A 21,918-nucleotide genomic window follows, 5' to 3' on the forward strand; every position below is an offset into this window, starting at 1 on the left:
GCCCCTGTTAGTCGCTTTTAAATGGATAAGCATTTCATTTCATTTTAAAAAGACAGACGGAACCTTTATTTCTTTTCTCATCAGCAACAAAATAATTTCTCAAAAGGACCTTTCCCCCCCTCTTATAAAAACATCCCCAAATTAGTGCCACCACTCAGTATCCGACCAGGAACAGATGTGGCCTGTCTCTGACTGCCTGGTGTATGGCATTTTCCACTTTGGCTTTTCCTCAGATACAAAAGCTGTGATCTTGGAAGTCCCTCAGGAAGTTAAACATAGAGTTGCCATATGATCCGGCAATTCCAAGAGAACCCAAAAACATATGTTCAGATAAAAACTTGTGCATGAATGTTCGTAAAATTATCATTCATAATAGCCCCAAATCAGGAGCAACCCAAAATATCTATCAACTGAATTAATAGATAAACAAAGCATGGTATCTCCATATACTCAATTATTCAGTCACAAAGACAGAATGAAGTTCTGATATAAATATATCTCATATAACATGGATGAACCTTGAAAACGTGGTTTAAGTGAAACAAGCTGATCACAGATATGAAGTGTCCAGAAGAAGCTAATTCATAAGCAGAAACCCACAGACCAGGGCAGGGGGTGGCAAGTGGTTGCCAGGGGAGGGGCAGAGTCAGACGATGATGTCTGCCCAGCATCATGGATACGCTGAAAGACACTGAGCTGCACACCTTAAAGTCATTAAAATGGTGGATTTTATTCAAGGACTTTAAAGGTCTGTGATCTTTGAAATGGTGAAGGCTAACAATGATATCAGAATATTCCTGTGCTCTTTGGAAATCAAATTCTGGATATATACTGATGGGAATTTCTAAGTGCGAAATGACTTCCTTTTTCACACCTGGAAATCTGAGCTGTCCACGTCCCATCAACTCTATGGGTTGAGGGTGCCAGACCTCTGAAGTAACTCGCCACACCTTCTCATTGAGGAGTCTGAGGCCACACTTTAGAGGCCCAGCTCTGGAATGATTATGTTAGCCGATTCTCCCATGCCCTCTTGAATCCACAGTGGGTGTCATGTGACCTTCTAGTGCTATTGTTTGGGTCTTAAAGTAGTCAGATAAAGGTAAACAACTACTCAACTCCTTATAGTCATTGTGAGTTCAGGCAGGGCAACTTCACAGTCTCAGGTCCCAATGTCAAGCACCCCACTATACATTGAAATAGCAAAAGATAATGACTTCTGCAGCAATGCACTCCTCTGGATTCTACTGGTTGGGGTGAACTGCCAATGGTACAGGGTTTTCATATACAGTAACATATTTGTGCTCAGACTTGCAGGGATGTCAACCCACCGAGACACCTGTGAACCCGGGGAAAAGCTGGAGACAAGGCAGAAGCCTGTAAGTCCCGTGAAAACAACAGCCAGAACCTCCATGCACTCCTCCTTAAAAACCAAGCAAACCTCTTGTGTCCTGACCTCTCCAGAAACCTTTCCTTGTGTTTTGGAGGTTTCCATCAGAGAGCAAGGTGGGGAGGAGTGCAAGCCTCAGAATGCAGCTCAGGACAGGAAGAGGCTGCTGGATTGGCAGGAGGTGGCAACCCCAGGTTCTATAGAAATGTGGTTTGTGTCACGTGCACATGATAGAGAGCAGCAAAAGCCCGTTTTACTAGTACATCTGGGGGCCGCGTGGGTGAAAAGCACCCACCCGAAACTACGCTTGCCCCAGACAGTTCCACTGATAGAGCAGGCAACAATAAAGAACTATCAATGAGAAGAGGGCCATAGCCTACATAAGGCCACACCAAGTCCTACACGTGTTGATAGCTCCTGGTGACATCTTTTGTACCAAATCAAGGTACATTGACAACCAGGATTCATGAGGAAAGGGCGGAAGTCCCTCCAGGATGCTCTGTGCACTAAGGCAGGGGAATGTGCCATACGTCTTAGAAAGATTTCCCTCAAAAAAATATTAAAATTGTAAAGAGTCAGTCCTTAAAGAGTTACTTCTTGGTTATCTGAACCCCTGTTTACATACCTCGTTTGCATCAAAGCTAGTCAATGAGGCAATTTTTATAGTCATTAGTATCAAATTATTGGCACCATTCAGTTGTAGGGATAGAGGGAGAGCAAACTCTACAATACAACATAAAAATACAGTTCTAATACAAAGATACAAGATCAGTCCCATTGAACAAGCAGTCATAAGAAATGGAGGTGGACAGTTCGCACACAAGAAAACACAGCTAGTAGCTCATCGCACACACATGTGCGGTCTGCCAGCAGTTCAAATAAGACAGCTTTCCAAGAATAACTATACACATCTACTAAACTAGCAAAAAAAATAAATTAGAATGGCAAAACCCAGTATTGGCAGAGCAATTGATAAATAGAAATGCTTGCACATTGCTGGTGGCATCATAAATTGGCGAGGGGATTCAAGCATTCAGAGGAGGGAAAGTTTAAATGAGATGACCTTTAAGGTCCTTCCAATCCAAAGATTGGATCTTTCTAGAAAGCAATCTGGCAATATAAAACAAGAGCTATAAAATACTTCATGCTCTCTGACCTTGTAATCCCTCTTTGGAGATATTCCAAAGGGAATAATCCAAGAGAAGGATTTTATATATATATGTATATATATATTTATTTATTTATGTGTTTTTACAAAGACATTCATAGCAGCAGTATTTATAAGAGTGAAAATTTGCATATAACTCAAATATCTAATGATGGGGAGAAGTGAGGTTAACCATGTTGTGTGGATATAAAGACATATAAGTTGGTGAGAGCACGATCTGTCTAATAAGGATTTGTGTTAGGTGGAAATATAACAAAAGGAATGTTCTTGCTGAGCACAGCTATGTAAAAACGGAGCATATCAGGGAGAATCAGGAAGAACTTCAGAGAGCTAGCTGTGGGTAGGGGCTCCTTAAACCCTGCAAAGGTATTCAAGTGAATAATAAAAATTTAAAAATGCAATTCATGAAAATTAATATATAAAAAGGGAGTAAGTTTCTTCTGGGCAAGGTTCTGTCAACATGGTTAGAGTGGATAGAATTTGGAAATAATTTCTCTTTCTGGAAAAGTCAGATGAGTCTTCCTGACACTGAGTCATCTTGACCTTGTCGAGATTTGTAGATGACGTAATTAACATTTCCTATGTGGGGCTCAAAGATAAACTCCTTTTATCCCAAGTCATGCTGTATCCAACGAGTTCACACATTCAATCGTATTTCAGGATAAGCTGAAGGGTTTTCAGTTGTAGTGATGTGGAACCTTTTTTTCCCATTCATCTATTCATGTCTGAATAAAAATAAATGATTTTATAAGATCTGTGTATTTATCAGTGTAAATGGAAAAACCAGCGGTAAAGAATTATTCTCTCATTAAAAATGATCCATTTAACAAACAGCCAAAGCTTGGTGCAAGTTTCAATCATAAAAAAAGTCACATGGTTGAGAGTACAAGCGGAGGAATCTGTGCTGCTTTACTAGCAGATACACACAGGTACCGCTTAACAGATATCCCCTTTCTTCTAGAAACTTCCTACCAAACCCTGTCTCCACCGCATTGAGCAATAGAAAAGCCTCTCATGCTCAGGAGACATAATATAACTTTTCCAACAAAGTCAAGCTGGAAGCTGGCTTCCGCTAACCCTGGAGACCTGGGCGAACGGAGCACACTTCTGTACGCCATCGCGCCACGGTGAGCACACCGAGCCCGAGGAAAGGAAGCGAACGAAGGCACCGTGCCATCTCCAGGCGGCAAGGGCAGAGTTTCACAGTTCGGTCATCAGCAGTCTTTTCAGCATCTTCTCTCTTTCCAGTTCTTGCCGGAGCGTCTCTGCACTGAGAAACAGCAAAGGGCCAAGCGGTAAGACAAAGGCTCAAAATCGCAGACGTTAGACTTTCCTTAGGCTCTACTGGGATGCCTTCCATTGGCTAGCGTTACAGTGAGTCAAAACTATCTGGCTACTGAGGGGTTTCCTCACCCATGGCGGGCGGGGGGGGGGTGTCCTTGAGGGGCTCATTTTACATCATCCATCTCTACCATCTCACAGCTGAGTGTGGGAATCTGCTCAGTGGAAGCTTGAATGAACGAGGAGGTAGGTATCCTGTGGCTGGATTTTTGTCTTTAAAAAAAAAAAAAAAAAATTTTAACTTAATTGGGTGTGGGAGGTCGGGAGCATTAAAAACTGGCTGCTAGCCGGGCGGTGGTGGCGCACGCCTTTAATCCCAGCACTCGGGAGGCAGAGGCAGGCGGATCTCTGTGAGTTCGAGACCAGCCTGGTCTACAAGAGCTAGTTCCAGGACAGGCTCCAAAGCCACAGAGAAACCTTGTCTCGAAAAACCAAAAAAAAAAAAAAAATAAAAAAAAAATAAAAACTGGCTGCTTTGAAAGACTGCTTCTGATGTCTTGGTCCTCCGGTCAGAATGTCCCTGATAGTCTCAAATATTCGAACACTTGGTCCCCAGTTGGGGAGGTTTAGGAAATGCAGCCTCACTGGAGGAAGTGTGTATGTCACTTTTACCAGGGACAAGCTTTAAGAGGCATAGGCTCACCCTACTGCCTCTTCACTCTCTGATCTGTAGTCACAGTTAAAAATGGGAGCTCTCAGCATTCTACTTCGGCCGTCCTGTCTCTACCCTGCCATGACGGGCTCTTATCCGTCTGGAACCATAAGCCGGAATAAGCTCTCTCTGCCTTGAGTTGCCTTTAGTTATGATGCTTTATTACAGCAACAGAAAGATAACTAAGACACCTAATGGACCTTGTTTCTACTGTTTAAATAAATATACATATATAGGCGGTTGTATAAAAGTGTGTGTTATGTGAGAGAGTGTGTGTGTGTTTGTGTGCTTTGCTTGATTGGAACCTAGAGTTTCACGCCTCTTAGACAAACATTCTGGCACTGAACTACCTCATGCATAGTCTCTTCATCCACCTATTCAAAATGATGAATATCTCTCCCTTCCCCCATCTCTCTTGCTCTCCCTTTTAAGACAGGGCTGCTTGGTGGTGCACACCTTTAAACCCAGCACTTGGGAGGCAGAGGCAGGTGAATCTCTGTGATTCTGAGGTCAATCTGGTCTACAGAGTGGGTTACAGGATAGCCAGGGATACACAGAGAAACCCTGTCTCAAAACAACAACAAGACAAGGTTGTCTCAAACTTGTAGCCTCAGACAGTTCCAGCTCTGACTCCCAAGTTGCTGGAATTACAGGTGTGTTCTGTATGGAACCTATACGGTATGCACGTTTTAAAGATCTATTTTTACTTATTTAGTGTGTGTGTGTGTGCACGCCACATGTGTGCAGGTGTCCAAGGAGGCCAGTAGAGGGCACCAGATCCCCTGGAGCTGGAATGAAAGGTCGTTGTGAGCCACCCAAGGTGAATGCTGAGAGCAGAACCCAGGCGCTCTGGAAGAACAGCAAACACTCTTAACTGCTAAGCCATCCCTCCAGCCACTAAAATGTGTAATTTTAAAGGCAAACTGTAACTTTCATAATCTTCCTCAGGATGGAAGTTTAATAATTTAATATCTTACTCGGCCATGGCCAACAAGGCCCTACACAATCTGGCCCCAGTGTATAGCTTTCAGGGTTGCTGCTGTCATCTACCCTGTACCCTACCGAGGGAAATGCTAAACCAACCTTCTAGCTTCTCTCACTCTGAGTTGATTAAAGATTTAATTTTGGAGGCCCCACCACTGGGCAATATTTACCAGCGTGTCACCACCCTGGCTATGGATAACATACCAACACGTGGGCTATGGTGACGGTGGTAGTCGAGGCTACCTCTTTCAAGGACAAGAGAACCTGGTCTGGGTTGGATGTGTGTAAAAATGTCCTTCTTGTAAGCATGATGACCCAAGTCCCATCCCCAAGTAAAAATATCAGATCTGGCACAGGGCACTGTGGAGGTAGGGACAGAAGGACACCTGAAGCTCCCTGGCTGGCCTAATTATTAGTGAGTACCAGGCCAGTGAGAGACCTTGTCGTAAAGACGTGGATAATGTTCCTGAAGATGAAGTTAGAAGGTATCCACTGGCCTACATACACACACATGCACATACTTACACACACACACACACACACACACACACACACACACACACACACCCCTCTTTTGGTGGAAACACTGACTTTACTTGGACCTGAAGATAAATGCTGTGCCCTGGCACAGGCAGGAAAGCTTGTTATCTCTGTTTCCTTTGCTGCCTTATCTTTGGGGCCATTATCTGCTCCACTCCACACACAAATCACAGAAGGAGTGTTTTGTCCAGAACTATAATAGAAGGTTGACTTGACCTAGATTTGCCTACTCTCTCCCGGACTTTAAGGCTAAAAATACCTGCTTGCCCCCATGGCTGGAAATACAGGTCATAAAAGGAACACAGATATCTGGCAACGCCCTGTCTGTTCCCAGAAAAGAAATAACTGTCTCTCCCCTTTATCTACAGGTCTCTCTCCTCACTACTGTCCCTGGTCTCTAACTCCTCAGTTCTCCAGAGCCCAGAGGCTACTTTGTGACAATTCCGCTATTCCTCCATTCTTTCTTCTCCCTTCACTGTCTCCTGAGTCACAGGTCTCCTCAAGTGACAGCAGAATCCAAGCTTTTCGCATAACCACACTGGCCCCTTAATCTCTCTTCCTCAGTCAGGTGTGCCCAAGTCCAGCAACCCAGGACTGACTGGCGAGTCCCTCTGCCAAGCCTACTCTTCCCCAACTATCTGCAACTTGCTTCCCACCACCTTCAGGTGTCAGTTTGATGAAGTCATCCCAACCTGTCTGCTTGCCTTTCACTGTCTCAATTTACTCCTTGCCCCCGACACCCCCACCCCTCTCTCTCACACACACACCCACACTTGTTGGTCTGCTTCCCTTATGCCCATTATGCCCATGTACAAAAGTGCAAACCCTAGAATGTTAGGACTTTATCTGTTTGGTTCACTGTCCAACCATACCCTAGAACACAGGGTACCACTTGGAGACCTTTCCTTATGGACTAAATGAACGGAAGAATGAATGGGAGGGACTAGGAAGATGGCTCAGTCAGCAAAAGGCTTGCCTTGGAGGGATGAGGACCCGAGTTCAGATCTCCAGCACACAAATAAAGCCTGGCTTAGTGATATGTGTGTATCTGTAATCCCAGAGCTAGGGAAGTAGAGACAAGCAGATTCCTAGAGCTCACTTTGCCAGCCAGTCTAACTGAATTCACGACCTCTAGCTTTAATGAGAGACTCTGTCTCAAAAAAATAAGATGGAAAGAGACTGATCATGAGACCACCCAATGCTGACCTTTGGCCTCCATATATACAGATATACAGATATACATGTGCATGTGCACTCTCGCATACATGTGCACACATTCACATGAACATGTATGTACATACACCACACACATCCACATGCACACAGACAAGGTAAGCTAGCGTCTAGGTCTGACTTCCTGTCGCCAGGTTACCTGTGGGTACCCACTCAGGTGACTCACCTGGCGGCCAGAGAGACGGGCTTCCGGGAGGTGTAGATGGTCTGGACTGTGGACACGGTCTCTGTCAGTGGCCGCAGGGTCGCGGTGGGAATCAACGGGGAAGACTGGCCAGGGCAGCACTGCAATTTGTTCTCTCTAAAGTCTGCCTGGAGAGGAAACAGACAAGAAAGATCAGTCTCCACCTTCACGCTGTCAGCAGCTCCGCTGGCCTCACTGTGCTGCTCTTGTTATCTTAATAACAGCTAAAGTCATCGCACCCTTTCAAATTATCTTAAACGATCTTGCTCTGTGCCAGACCCCAGGCTAAGCACCTTCCATACATTATCTCTTGACAACCTGTAAGACAGAGATCATCTATCACCGCATCTCGGAAAGCATCCTTTGGAAGATGCATCGTTTCTGTGTGCACCACGGGAGAGGCAAATGATGACATTCAGACATCGTTATGTTATATTGTGTAGTAAACGTTGTGATTGCAGGGCCAGAGAGATGGCTCAGTGATTAAGTGCATTTGCTGCTCCTGTGGAGGACCTGGGTTCAATTCCCAGTTGCTCTGGAGTTACAAATGGTTGTGAGCTACCATGTGACTGCTAGGAGCCAATCCCAGGTCCTCTGCAGGAATAGCCAGCATCTCTCTAGTCACTTCTTTTCTATATGTATATATATATATATATATATATATATATATATATATATATATATATATATGTATATATATGTATATAGAAAAGTGTGTATGTGTTATTATTGAAAAGATTTTTTATATATATGTGATACATGTGTGTATGTGTGCATATGTACTTGATTTGTTTTAATGCTGGTTCTCAGCTCTGAATTTTGAGACATTTACCACCCAGCTTTCTAAAGAGGCTCTGATCTTTGAGTGCATAGTTCCCTTCTTGGTGAGGAGCTGTCTTTGAAAGTCTGCTGCAAAGAAGCACAAAGCCCTGTTTGTGTCTTATGTCTCCTCCTAAGAGGGAGACTAACTTGTCTGAAACAGAGACACATGGAGGAATGATTCTGTTGGGTCTCCGTTGAAGCATCCCTTTGGAGAAGCACACATGCGTGTCTAGCAGGTGAGGCTGGCTACAGGTGACACTCACTTGAGCTGTTGGTCAGGTTGCTCCGGCTCACCACTTTCCAGGCACACAGGAGGATGGAACCTCACGGCCTTTCTCAAGTTAGGGGTGACCGTGGGCTTTGCTGTGTTCAGTGAAATAAGGGATGGCGCTGTGTTCCTTCTAACGGAAACTTTAAGGACCGAGTATGAGACTTGCTTTTTCTCTCTTTAGGCCACCGTGACTGGTGCTGCTCCACACAGCAGGCAGCAGGACCAGAAGCCTGGGCAGCACAGAGCAGAGCCCTCAGGATGCCTATGAGATGGGCGGCACATGCAGAAAGTCGTTCTGGGTCTTGTTTAAAAAGCCTGGCCTGCACGGCATGACTGCCAGGAGGCTGTGTTCCCTCAGTGAGTGGATGACGGGTGGGCTTCTGAGGCCACTTCCGAGGGACGTTTGCACTGATAGTGCAAAGGCACAGGCAGATATAAAAGAGATGAGGTCCCAGGACAAACGCCAAGTGTGTCAGCAGTCGTGACACTCGTTACGGATGTGCGCCCATTTTGTGGGAGACAGCAGTTGCACTTAAGAACGAGCTTGAAGAAGCAGTAAGGTTTCTTATTAAGCCCTAACCCTTATCTTTTAAAGTATCTCTTAAATGATGGATTGATGTATTAACTTTCAGTGGAAGGAAACAGGCAACAGAGGAAAATGGCAGGTTTGGAAGAGGAACTTGGGCCAGATGCGGACAGGGATCTTGTTAGGAGGACTTGTAGGTCTAGGTGGAGTGACTTTAGGCTCTGGGTATGGAAATCTAATACCATGGCTCGAGAGAGGTCACCTGATTGATATGGACCAACATTCTCTACTAGAACCAATGAAGAAAACTCAGAGTCAAACAGGGACCGGACCCATTGCCAGCTCAACTTTGGACTGAGTCCTCTAGAGCTGTCAAGTCCCCTGCAAGCAGGACAGGCCTGGGAGCTTGTAGAGCGTTTAAGTGTCTTGTCCTTGGATAGAAGCAGCCACCTCATGGAGGGGTGGGAAAATTAGAAAACAGAGGCCACGAGTTTGGCGTCTGTGGCCAACCGGCTGTCAATCCCAGCTGTCTTTGCTCTCAGCTACTCCCCACCCCTGAATTACTCTCCAACAGCCGAGTCTTTCAAAGGCCAACACATCATGCAGGTTCGCCCTTTCTCACAGTCCAAGCCTCTTCCAGGCATTCTCAGCCTTATGGTTTAGATGTGAGCGGGCCTCCAAAATGACTCCTGCGTTTAAGGTTTGTTCCCCATATGTAGAGAGAGGTGACAGAAGCAAGCGAGAAGGGACTCACTTGCTAATCATCTCCTAGCCGAGTGGGCTATCAGGAAGTGGGAGCTAGTGGGAGGAAGTGGACCACTGGGGGCATTGCTTTGGAAGGTGTATCTTCTTCCCAGGCCCCTCCTTAGCCACTTCCTGCTTCTGGCTGCTGCAGGAGCAGCTTTCTTCTGCCAGACCGTGCACTATGCTGTCTCTGCTTTGTATTAGGCCTCAAGCCACCTGAGCCAGCTGGCCATCTGTCGAGACTGCTGAAGCAGGGAGTCCCAGAGACTCTTTCCCTTTTGAAGTTGTTTTTCTCAGGGACTTAATCACGGTGATGGGAATCTCAGCGAATGGACTCGCTCTCTGTCTAGGTTCTGGATGGCGGACATCTGGCAACTATTTGTCCCTCTCCCTCACCAATTTAGCATCTTCCCAGCCACCTAAATCTCTCTCTCAACTGCACACTTCTCCCTGCCTCTCCCATCAAAATCCCTCAGGGGCAAGCCCTTCGCACACTCTCTCTTAAGCTACTGCCCTAGATTTATTTCTAGACTACAGTTCTAAGCCTGTTCTGTCTGGACCCAAATGCTCTCCCACTGTGATCACACAGCAGCTTCCCCAAAGAGGCTGCCCTGTCATTGCCCTTCTCTAGCATCTTCCAAAGGCTTCCCATTGTTGTTGGGAAAGGGCCAGGCATGGCTTTGCTCCTACAGCATTTGCTCCTTCTTCTCCTCTCACCCCAGGCTCCTGCCCTCTGGATTCCAGCTCCCTGCCCCTTCCAGTCCCTTGAACGTGTGATGGCCTGTCGCTCCTCAGGTCTCCAGTTCATGCTGTCCCCTCTGTCTGCTCCAGCTGCCTTGGAGCCACTCTTGCCCAGTTCTTTAAAAGCCCGGTGTGACTGCTGACATTAGCTTCCAGCTCCATCTGCATCCCCAGCTTTCAAGAAGGGCTTCTTGCAAGAGTATCTCATTACTGCTAAGGCTGGGAAGGAGACCAGCGGGCTCCCATCATGACCAGCTGAGGGAAGTAGAGTGGATCTTCCAGCTGAGGATCTACGCCTAGCGAAACTGCAGGGTGGGTTGGCTGTACAAGCACCAGGGCAATGGCACCGGACATCTTGGACTGTACAGAGCACAGGTAGCTATTCCTCTCATTAAAGCGAGCTCTTGACCCTAGGAATAAATGTCCTAGGCAACTAGTTTCCCTCCACGCAGATGACCAACAACCTTCTCACCTCTGTCTATCTTTTGAAACCCAAAGGAGCCACTGCTCTTTCCTTCCACACCATGGGCAGAAGCCTCCCTAGGCAGTGACCATCAGCTAGATTACTTTGAACTCAGGGCTGGACCCCAGGCCCCTTGGAGACCCTCCAGGGAAGGCAGAAACCGAGTCTCTGGGATCATATGAGTCCAGAGATCACAACTGACTCCTGGGTAGCAGAGGAAACAGGGAAGGTCTGTGGTCTCTCACTCCTGCTAGATGTAGCAGCTCATTCTAAAGTGGGATTCTGTAGAAACTTCCAGAGAAGAATGGGCTGGGTATCAAAAAAGCAGTGTGGAAGTGATCGTTGATGTTATTCTGGAGAGGAAGAAAATATGCCATTCAAAATGTTTGGAAACGGGCTGAGGAGATGACTCAGCGGGAAAGAACACCTGCTGTTCTTACAGAGCACCTGGGTTTGGTTCCCAGCACCCACGTGGTGACTCACAACACCTGGAATTCCAGCTCCAGGGGCTCCAATGCCGCCTTCTTACCTCTGTCGGCACCAGGAACACGAAATAGAATAAATAAATCTTTAAAATGTTCATACACATTTAATCTGTTTGGTGAGCTTAAATAAGTTGTCTAATGAAGATTGGGAAAGAGGTGGTCATGAGGAGCCCATGGCCAGGACTCGGATGTGGTCCTGGTCTTTGTACCACCGTCTCTGCAGCCTGGAGAGTCCGAAGTCATCATAGATATTTAGGAGATATCTGTATTAGGAAAGTACACTTGGATCTCAGTCCCTTTTGATGCATGTTTCAACCAGGCTATTTCTTATTACCATTCCTAGGGAGATGGCTCAGTAGGTAAAGTGTTTGCTACAAATGAGGACCTAAGTTCTATCTTCAGAACCTATGTTAAGTAAGGCACATGTGGCTGTGCGTGCTTGTGCTCCCAGCACGGGGGAAATGGAGACAGGGGATCCCTTGGGCTCAGTGTCCAGACAGCATTGTTAAGTCAGTGAACTCCAGGTCTAAGAGAGACCCTGTGTCAAGAACAAGGTGGGTGGCACCAACGAAATGACATCTAAAGTGTTTTTGTTTCTCTTTCTGTCTGTCTCTCTCTCTGTCTCTCTGTCTCTCTCTCACACACAGACACATATTACATACACCCTTACTGCACACATGCACGCAAACACATGTATGTGTGCACATCCTCAGACATGAAAGCAGATGATCTGTGTGATAAAGGGACTTACCTAAGACCACACACCATTATCAAGATGCAGATCCAACCCAAGACAATAGAAAACAGGTGTTAAAACAAGTACACAGCACACATGACGCTGTTTCCAATTGCCAAAAGTGGTCACCTCCCAAATCCCCATGAATAAGCCGATGGGTAAACAGATTACAGTAAAAGCATACTGCAGAATAGTATTCTACCATAAAAAGAAAGGAAGTGTAGATTCATGCTCCAAAGTGGATGGATCTGAAAACACGATGCTAAGAGAAAAATGTCGCTGGGCCACATTGGCACATGCCTTTGATCCTAACACTCAAGAGGCAGAGACTAGCCTGGACCACAGAATAGGGCCCTAAATGCAGACACGAGACAAATGGAACACAGAGGATTAGTGGGAATGAGAAGGGGCAGGTACCCGATGTACAATATACACTTGTATGAACCTCTTTAAAACTAAAATTTAATTTTTAAAAAGCCTGAGTGTTCTGGGGAAATGGTTCAGCTCAGAGCCCCAGTACCCACAAAAGAGCTGGACGGGCATGGTGGCATGCTTGTGATTCTAGCTCTAACGGCAGAGACAGATGCTTGGGTAAGTTAGCTAGCTAGACTAGAGTCTAGCGACTACTGGTGCATCCTGGGTTTGGCAAGTCTTTGCCTCAGTAAAGAGTATGGATGGTTATCAAAAAAAAAAAAAAAAAACCAGAAACAAAAAACCAAAACCTCCAGCATCAACCTATGGCCTTCACACAAATGTGCACACCTGTGTACCTGCACACAAGCATGTATCCACACACCACACACACACGTCCACACTGAAAAAAGTAGGTCTAAGCCTTATCTCATCTTTAAGACTACCCAGACATTTAGTGAATTTTGTGAGTCCCAAATGCCCTGCAGATGCAACGGAAAGGAGAGACTGAAAATACTTGCCTTTCTCTCTCACAGGAAGGACTCTTAGAAGGAGAGGGAGGCAATCATTGCTCCACAGACACCGCAAATGCTACTGAACAGTCTTAATACGGTTCATTTTCTATTTGCTGTGAATTTCACCTCAAGTAAAACAGCCCCCAACCTCCATGCCTCTTGTCCTCCCGGCAGGAAGCAAAGGCTTGCGATGTGGCCCTGCCATCAACGGCTACTCACAGTGAACTGTGGCCCTGTGAAGGGATCAGGAAACGGGTTCATCAGCGGTTCTGCCGGGAATGTTTTTATCTTCAAAAAAAAAAAAAAAAAAAAAGGACAAAGGGTTATATAACTTCATGTCAGCAAACATTTTGCAGTCTTTACCGGTAAACCTTCAGAACTGAGAGGAAGGATCCCAGACAGTTCAGGGGTCTTCATCTCTCTGCAGTGGAGGAGGCAGGTCTGTCTGCCTGGGTTACATGGCATGGCATGTTTGTCTTGCCTAGAACTCCCTTTATGGGGACTTTCAGGCCTCTGTGTCCCAGGCCTGCTTCAGAAAAGGTTACACTCCAGGTAGATGAGAAGGCAACCTTAATGGACCAGGGGTGACCTCTGAGGGCTTCGCCACAGCTGTGGGACATGGCAAGAGGCTTCTGAATGGTCTGTTGGGGGTGCAGTATATCTCAGCTGGTGGGGCCAATTAAACTAGAAGGCAGTCCCTGACAAATGGCCTGCATTGTTCAACCCCCTGAGCAGCAGAACTTCTGAGGAGAGCACAAAATATCTTACCACTATGACCTTTGGGAACAGAAGGTACCGTACTTGGAGGTGAGCAATGCTACTTTTAGTGAGGCTAATACCCCAGTGGGTGAGGGTAGGATCCCTTTCTTTCTCGTTTGTCCATTTCCTCTTTGGCTTCTTGGAGGTCTTGGAAAGGGCTTATTTCTTTGAGCCAGTGTATACCAGGAAAGCCAGAGATCTGGTGATTGTATCACTAGCTCTGTCTGTAGTCCTCAGACCCAGATAACACCTTATACCATGCAGGCAAGGACTGTTGAAAGGCACAGAGGCCAGGCCTGCCCAGGGGCGGCAGCTTTGTGTCCTGTGGGATCTTGCCTGTGGACTCCAGGACAGCACCTTGGCACTTCCACACCGTTCTAAAGGGGAGGGAGGCACAGGGACACTGCACCTAGACTCGACTCAGGATCTGATTTCAGAATAGGCTGAACAGATGTCAACCACTATGGGGGTGACAACATCTTTACAATGTATATACAGTGATGTTCACCCCAACCCAGCTTTCCTTTTGGTTAGATTTGTTCAAATAAATATCCCCAAATTCCCAGAATGAGCCCCAAGCTTCCAAAGACTCTTGAGCCAAAACCTGGCAGTACATTCTCTTTGCCTGGTCTAAAAGGGTGACATAGCATTTGCAAACAAATGTCACAGAGAAAAGAAGTCTGCAGGTAAGCTCTCAAGCCAACCAGAATAGACAGGAAGTGCTTCCTTATGGCTGTTAATGAAACGTGGAAGTTAGCAGCTTCAAACAAGCGGCCTTACCCGTTCCCATGATGCCCCAGTGCTCACTGGCACAGCAGAACACATTTACTGCATTCTGCTGGCACTTTTCCAACTCTGGAACCATTTCAGAAGGAGGCAAAAGCCAAAGCCACCTTCCTCACTCCAAAGGGTCTAGACTAAGGAAATGAAACTCCCAGACACAAAAACGTTCCATGGTCCCCGAAACAGTGACCACTGGTAAATAGCACACTTCCTAACATGAGGGAATGAGGCCCATGGCGCACCTTTGCTGGATGGAATATAAATGGCCACGCAGGACGAGACAACGGGAACACGGCAGAAACATCACAGGGCTACAGGAAAGGAGGGAAGCCTGGCTACTACCACTAAACAGGCGGATTATGAATGAACATGAATCAACAGAGGAAAACATGCAAAGATAACAAATATGCACAGTCAGGATTAAGATGGCTCCTCTTATGTCATCACGGTAGCACTTCTGGCATGTCATGACATCGGTAAATAGAGGGGAGGGTGAATTCCAAACTTTATTTGTCACAGGACAGACACTTAAGACCCCAGAAGGTGACTACCAGGGTGTATATTCCTTTCTGGGCAAGTATCTTCTCATCAAAGTTCTCAGGAAGCAAACGGCTCTTTGGTTCTTGAGAGCTATGGAGGAAGTGGTAGGGTAGGAGCTGGGCGTGTGTGTTGGTTTGGCCAACCCCAGCTGGACCCCAAGTTCCCCCATCCATCCAGGGCTAACAGCACCCAGACAGCAGGGCTCTTTGAAGGTCGTCCATCCAGCGACTGCCTCACCTGGGGCTCCTGCCACCTCACGTGTCCCAGCAGGCCCCCACCCTGCCAGGGTACCTACCAGCCTCGTTTTGATTGGAGGGTACATGCAAACTCCAGTAGTCTCTTCCTTCATGGGGAGAGAGAGTGGAGGAGAGCAGCGAGAGTGGGCACAGTGGGGGCTGCTGGCGGGCTCTGCCTGCTCACGAGGGGGAGGAAGGAAGACAGGGAGGAAGAGGTGGTAAGCCAGGAGGAGAGAGAGGAGACAAGGGAGGGAGAGGAGAGAAAGACAGCACAGTGCAAGACGGATCTGGCAACCCAGACTGCTCTCAAGCCAGCATTACCGGTGGCTGCTGTCTAGATGCCATTAGCCTCTGCAGAACTACCTGCCAGTCCCACCCATGGCCCTCCTCTCTGTCCCTCTGACAAACCAAACCCCTTCCCAGGGTTGGCAGAGCCAAACTATTTCCCTGAGCCAGGCGCATAGGACTAGGAGCAGTCCCTACTCGGCCCTCACCCCCACCCCCACCCCCAACCCAGAGCATCACCAGGGTTCTGAAGCATTGCCCAGGCCAAGTCACGAACAGCGCCATGAGTTAGCAACAGCAGGCATGAGAGCAATACGCGGGCTGGCCATACACTTGAGAGCATTTGCCTTCTACGCCCAGGGCCTTCCCACCCTCAGCCAAGGAAGGGTACTGCCTAAGGTGTGCAGTTGGGTGAGTGTCTGGTCAGGGATGCCAAGAAAGAGTTACACGCCTAAGAAGCAAAGTTCAGGATCTCATACTTCCGCTCTCTGCCATCCAGGTTCAGAACTCAGACAGAGCCTCCCACTTTCCTCACCCATGAGTCCAGGTTTAGGGATCCCCTACTGGAAGTGGGGGCGCCCTGTTACTCAGCTGGAAGACATACCAAGCATGGTGGAGCAAGTGCCACACTTTGGGGATGCGGGGAGGGATCTGAGGAGTGCCATGTGCCCAGCAAAGGTACAAAGCTTGTTGGAGTGAGGATGAGGATGGAGACAGAAGATGTTCAGGGTTAGGAAGCTAGGACTGCTGAAGGGTTAGTGTGGGCTTCAGGGAGGGACCAGGACCACTCACTCCAGAGAACAAACACATGCATCGTTTAGCTCAGGAAACTTGGCAGCATCCCACAGTGAGGATTAAAATACAGCCTCTGGGTAGCTCTCACTGAAAAGAATGATCAAGGAAATTACAGGCCGCCTTCCTTCTCTAAATCCTTCTGATTCTGTCCTCTGATAACCACAGAGCTGAGCAGCTGCCAGGGGCTTTCACAGCCTTAACCTCCCTAACAGTCTGACTTCGCATTCACACCTGGGAGCTGCAGAAACTGTTTCTGCAAAATTGGAACCCCAGGTCCCACCCCCTCTTTGTTGATTGTTTCTAAGTCTTTTCTTCAGAGCTAAGCGAATCCATATTAGCCACCTGCGGTTCGAGTTTACCAGCCTACTTAAAAATCCTCCTCCTGTTCTCTTTGGTCCCCAAGAGAGATCCTACCTGCTTAAGAAGTCCCAAGAGGATGCCTGTAGGAGGCTGGCTGACATCATGATCCCAGGGTGTCCATGCCCCAGCTAGAACCAGCCACACCCGGGGACCCTCCACACATATCTCCTAATGTCAGCCCCTGGGCCCTTGCTCCTGGTGACAGTGGCAGGAACTTAGCATAAGTTTAGTGAAAGAAATAAAACCTGTCACAAATAACCAAGAAACATCATATCATCCAATGGTCAGGATTTGGACTGATGATGATTGGGGGTGATTCAAGACTTTATCCAGCACTGGACTTTTATGGTAAATGCTGATCATTGCTCCAATACTTCTGACCTTCCTAAATAGTCACCTGGGTAAGTGTAAGCAAATGAACCTTCCCAGACCCCTAGTAAATCCACAAATCAAAGTATCAATAACAGGGTTCTTTGTCTATGCTAATGTGCTTTTTTGCCTGCCTCTTCCCTTCTTGCTTCGGGCATTTCTGCCTTTATTACACCACATTTTTGAACAGATAATTAGCTTTTGAGTTTGAAAATGTGACTCTTTGGCAGCATGGAAAGATTCTTGGCATTGATAAATAATTGTGGAGTTCTTTTTTTCCCAGGCTCAGAAAAGGACATTGCTGGTCTGAGTAGAAAAGAAAGTCAGGCAGATAGAGAAAGGAAGACAGTCTAGAATACCAAGTAATGACGCCCCAGTGAGATTATCTCCCTCTCTACAGGCCTAAGCTGGGAACACAGACTAAAGGGCAAGGAAGACCAGAGTCTGTGGTCAGTAGAGCTAGGGAGGTTGTAGGTCCCAGGACAGAATGATGGCCAGTAAGTAAAAACAGTGATCCCCCAAGAAGCCCCATTAGAGATGCAGAGAATATCTTAGATGTATCTATGAATACACACAGTGAACTGACCAGTCTTCTCTACACCCCTCCTGAACCCTGCAGAGCAAAGAAGAAGCCATGGGAAGATAGATGGACACCTTGACTTGAGATTTAGGTTCAGCCCGCTTGGAAGAATGGAGTTCAAAACAAACACTAAGTTGTTGAACTAACTGGAAACCCAGTCCTGACACCCTGAGCCCATGTCCCATGTGGCCTTCCTCAGACCAGACCAATGTGTCCCAGTCATGTACACACTTCACTGGCACGCCATGTTCCAGGACGCGGTGGCTCTGCTTTGTAGCCTTGTGGCTGAGGAGTTTATAAGATATACAGCTCAGAGAGGGGCAAGCCCCACCAGGAAAGGTTCAAGAACAGAAAGTGGATGAATGTTTATGGTCTGTGACCAGCAGGAGGTAGTCTGACTGGCTGACCCAATATGAGGCAGGGCTCTGCGGGCCTAGAGTTCATTAGTTCTCTCTCTCTCTCTCTCTCTCTCTCTCTCTCTCTCTCTCTCTCTCTCTCTCTCTCTCGGTTTTTCAAGACAGGGTTTCTCTGTGTAGTTTTGGAGCCTGTCCCAGAACTCACTCTGTAGACCAGGCTGACCTTGAACTCACAGAAATGCACCTGCCTCTGCCTCCTGAGTGCTAGTATTAAGGGCGTACGTCACTACCACTTGGCAAGTTCTTTTTCTTGTCCTTCCTTCCTTCCTTCCTTCCTTCCTTCCTTCCTTCCATTCCTTGAACCTGGATACTTTGAAACACTCCACAGATACTGGGCCAAGATGGAGAGTCCGAACATGACATTAGTTCTCATAGAATCTTGGTGAAACATTACTGAACAATGCCAGAACATCTGGTCCTTTTCTTCCCTCTCCAGTTCCTTTCTAGTGCTGGCCTGGGGATTATAGGGGTATTGTAGGCATCTCAACCAGGAGGAGAGAGGAGACTGGAAAGGGGGTGTGAGCTTGGAAGATGGCTACAGGAGAGAGGTCACCTGCTGTGTGACGAGCGTCAGCACAGGATTCTAGCATTCTTGTCTGATAAAGTGCAACCTTCCTTTTCTGAAGGGAAGATCCAGAGAGTTGGAGTGGCCGGGGCCAAGAGTACAGATCTGGCAACCAGTAAACCTTGCCTCGTCCAGGCTGAGTCTCTCAGACGGCAAACACGGCCTCCTCCATTTTCATGTCTCACAAGGTAACTGCAGGGACCCAACATGGTTGAGGCTTTGAGACCATCCCAGAGCTTCTTCCAAGCACAGGCTCTGGAGCTGAAGTTGAGGCCAGCAGACCTGGCAAGCTTCAAGGAAGAAGGACTGGTTAGGGGGGGCAAAGAGACACGTCCTGACTCAGTCACCCGCCATGAGGCCTGGGTGATCTGCTGATCTGCTGTGTGAGTTTGAACAAGTACATATCCCTGTCTGAGCCTTGGTTCCTATGTCTGTAGGGGAAAATTAGGATGGAGTGGCCCCCGAAGCTCACTCCCACTGACAGAATGGACAGAAGCCAAGAAAGGAGCCGTGCTTCCATGGCTGCACCCCAACCTCAATTCTAGGACACAGAAGTGGACACAGTTACTGACACAGTGGCTCCTGGGAGCAGCTTTCCCAGTCCCAAGCGCTGACTACACTCTTTCCTGAGCTGTCCAATGGCAAAGTGAGACAGATGCCTCTCTGCAGGAAGGGACATGAAAGGGGACCAGGCAAAAGGAAAAGCAGACTGCCAAGTTTCCCTTCCCCCCTTTCATTCCTTGGCACTCACAGAAACAGGGTTCACCTGGAACAAGAGAAGGTCAGTGCCTGTGGTGCCAAGGAATGCGCCACTGTCCTCTGCAGAACCTGTGGATGCATGCTTAGACCTCAGGGCATCTGAGTCACTGTGCACCTCACCGGGCGGCCGTCTCACCGCAGCCCGAGGACCTCAGCCGCATATACAGTACCGCATCCCGGACCCCATTTGACAGCTAAGTCAGAGTAAGTAGTCCAGAGATGCAGAGAGGCATCCCAAAGGGAGTAGGTGACAATCCCTGAAGGAGGACAGTCACTCGACACACTCTGGAAGTCCCTACCATGTGCTATTTCCTTTCTGATCTCAATCTGCAATATCCAAGCCAAGATCTTTTGAGTCTACAAGTAATTAAATCTATATAACCAAACATAAATTTTGAAGAGGAATCCTATTACCCTCATAAAAAGTCATGATGCATTTTAACCATAGTTTTTTTTTTTCTTTTCCTTCTTTTTCCTTTTTTTTTTTTTCCGAGTCAGGGTTTCTCTGTGGGATGATCCTAGCTGGCTTGAAGCTTGCTTTGTAGAACAGGCTGGTCTTGAACTCACTAAGATCTGCTTGCCTCTGCCTCCTAAGTGCTAGTATTAAAGGCGTGCGCCTCCACAGCCCGACGTAACCATAGTTCTTAACTATGGTCGACAAACTCACCAGGGTTCTTAGATCCACCGGGCCCTTTAGTAAATTAATGCTTTATTTATGCTGGCTTTTTAAAAAGTCAGGGTCTCACACAGTAACCCAAGCCAACCTGAAATTCATGGCGATCTTCCTTCCTCAGCCTCCCAAGGGCTGGGATCGCAGGTGCGTGCTATTATGCTTGGGTGAGACTATTTTAGTTGTCAACCAAACTCCTCGTCCTCACGCTATAAAACCCAGTGGCCCCAGGCAGGGAAGAACAGCTTACATAGGCACATATGGTGTCTACTGAGGCAGAACTGAACAGCTTGGAAGATGCCCATGAGTCCAACTCAGGGGGACAGCTTTCCCCAGCTCCTAAATCCTGCTGCTTGTAGCTCCTTGCACATGGTCCTCAGAACTTAGCTGTCTCCTCCATTCTCCCTCCTAGGTTCTCAGGATGCACGCTAAGAGTTCCCAGATCTTTCCGGCTAGTTGCCCTCCAGCTGAACTGGATGGTCTCAGGTGTCTGCCAGGCATTCCATCTCCCACGAGGCCCTCTTGGACGAGAGGCTTCAGCTGAGATGTATCTGGCAGCTCCCGACTTTCCTCCATGTCCCCTCTTCTCCTCCCCACCCTGGAAATCACTTCTTTGCAAAGTGGCAAATTCCCAAAGAGAAGGTCAATCCAAGGAAGAGGGCATAAGAGGAGGGGCCAGATACCAAGGTTCCAGATCCCATGTAGTCCCGTGGGATTTGCCTATCACAGGACTCAGTTTCTGCATCTGTGTAAAAGTAACCGCTGTGGTTACTCTGTTTAGAAAGGCAGGGGAAAAGGGTACTTTGGTCTTGGCAACTCATCTAACAAGAAGACAATTAGTCACCATGATATACACTCAGTTGTGATGGTCCCCACAGCTGGGTCTTCCTTGGCAGCTCTCAGCTGTTCTTAGACTGGTCCAACTTGCTAGGCAAAAAAGATGGCTGTAGAAACGACAAGCACTGTGTCTACCCAGATTCTCCGGGAAGCCTTCTGAAGAGTCCTTCCTCCGCAAGTTGATGCCCAAGGACTCTTCGTTCTGGCCTCTCCCTAGGCATCTTCTATACAGCTCTTGCATGGTGCTTGGCCATTTATCAACCTGGCCACTCTCTATTTATCAAACTGCCCTCTAACCTGGAGCTATCCCATAACTAAGTACAAAGCTCTCAGGAGACAGGTACTGACTTAGTTCCTATTTTACTTCATAGCCCAAATAGTGACTTATGACCAGCCCAAAGTGGACCATGATTTATGCTCAACTTCATTGAGATATTAAACTGAGCCTAGCCAAAAGTTAGCCTTGTGTGCTTCTCTCTCTCTCTCTCTCTCTCTCGATGTGTGTGTGTGTGTGTGTGTGTTTCCCTCCCTCCCTCCTTCCCTCTTCCTCTTCTGAAAACACTTCGGTGACAAACAATGACACCCTCTTATCCCTGGCTTAGGAAAGACACGATGCTATCCAATGACAAAATTCTTAAAGAAGGAACAGGAAACTGAAGATGCATCTCAGCTGGCAGATGTTTGTGGGGTGCTCAGGAAATCCTGGGTTCAGTTTTCAGCACTGCATAAACCGGGCATGGTGGTACACACCTGATATGGTG

The 21,918-nt window shown here is 47.4% G+C and overlaps 1 protein-coding gene across 2 annotated transcripts in view; it reads right to left on the reverse strand.

Annotated features, from left to right (window-relative positions):
* Positions 1-1,441: 1,441 nt before the first annotated feature.
* The window catches only part of Epb41l4b (erythrocyte membrane protein band 4.1 like 4B), a 153,490-nt gene continuing 133,013 nt past the window's right edge, over positions 1,442-21,918 (reverse strand). For both annotated transcript variants that reach the window (XM_038346974.1, XM_038346973.1), the window contains exons 23-25: positions 13,423-13,491; positions 7,472-7,617; positions 1,442-3,825 (exon numbers count right to left, since the gene is read on the reverse strand). In XM_038346974.1, the coding sequence (XP_038202902.1) occupies positions 3,756-3,825; positions 7,472-7,617; positions 13,423-13,491 (285 nt within the window). In that variant the 3' untranslated portion in view covers positions 1,442-3,755. The remainder of the gene's footprint in view (positions 3,826-7,471; positions 7,618-13,422; positions 13,492-21,918) is intronic.

This window comes from Arvicola amphibius, chromosome 11 (assembly GCF_903992535.2).
Source record: "Arvicola amphibius chromosome 11, mArvAmp1.2, whole genome shotgun sequence".
NCBI lineage: Eukaryota > Metazoa > Chordata > Mammalia > Rodentia > Cricetidae > Arvicola > Arvicola amphibius.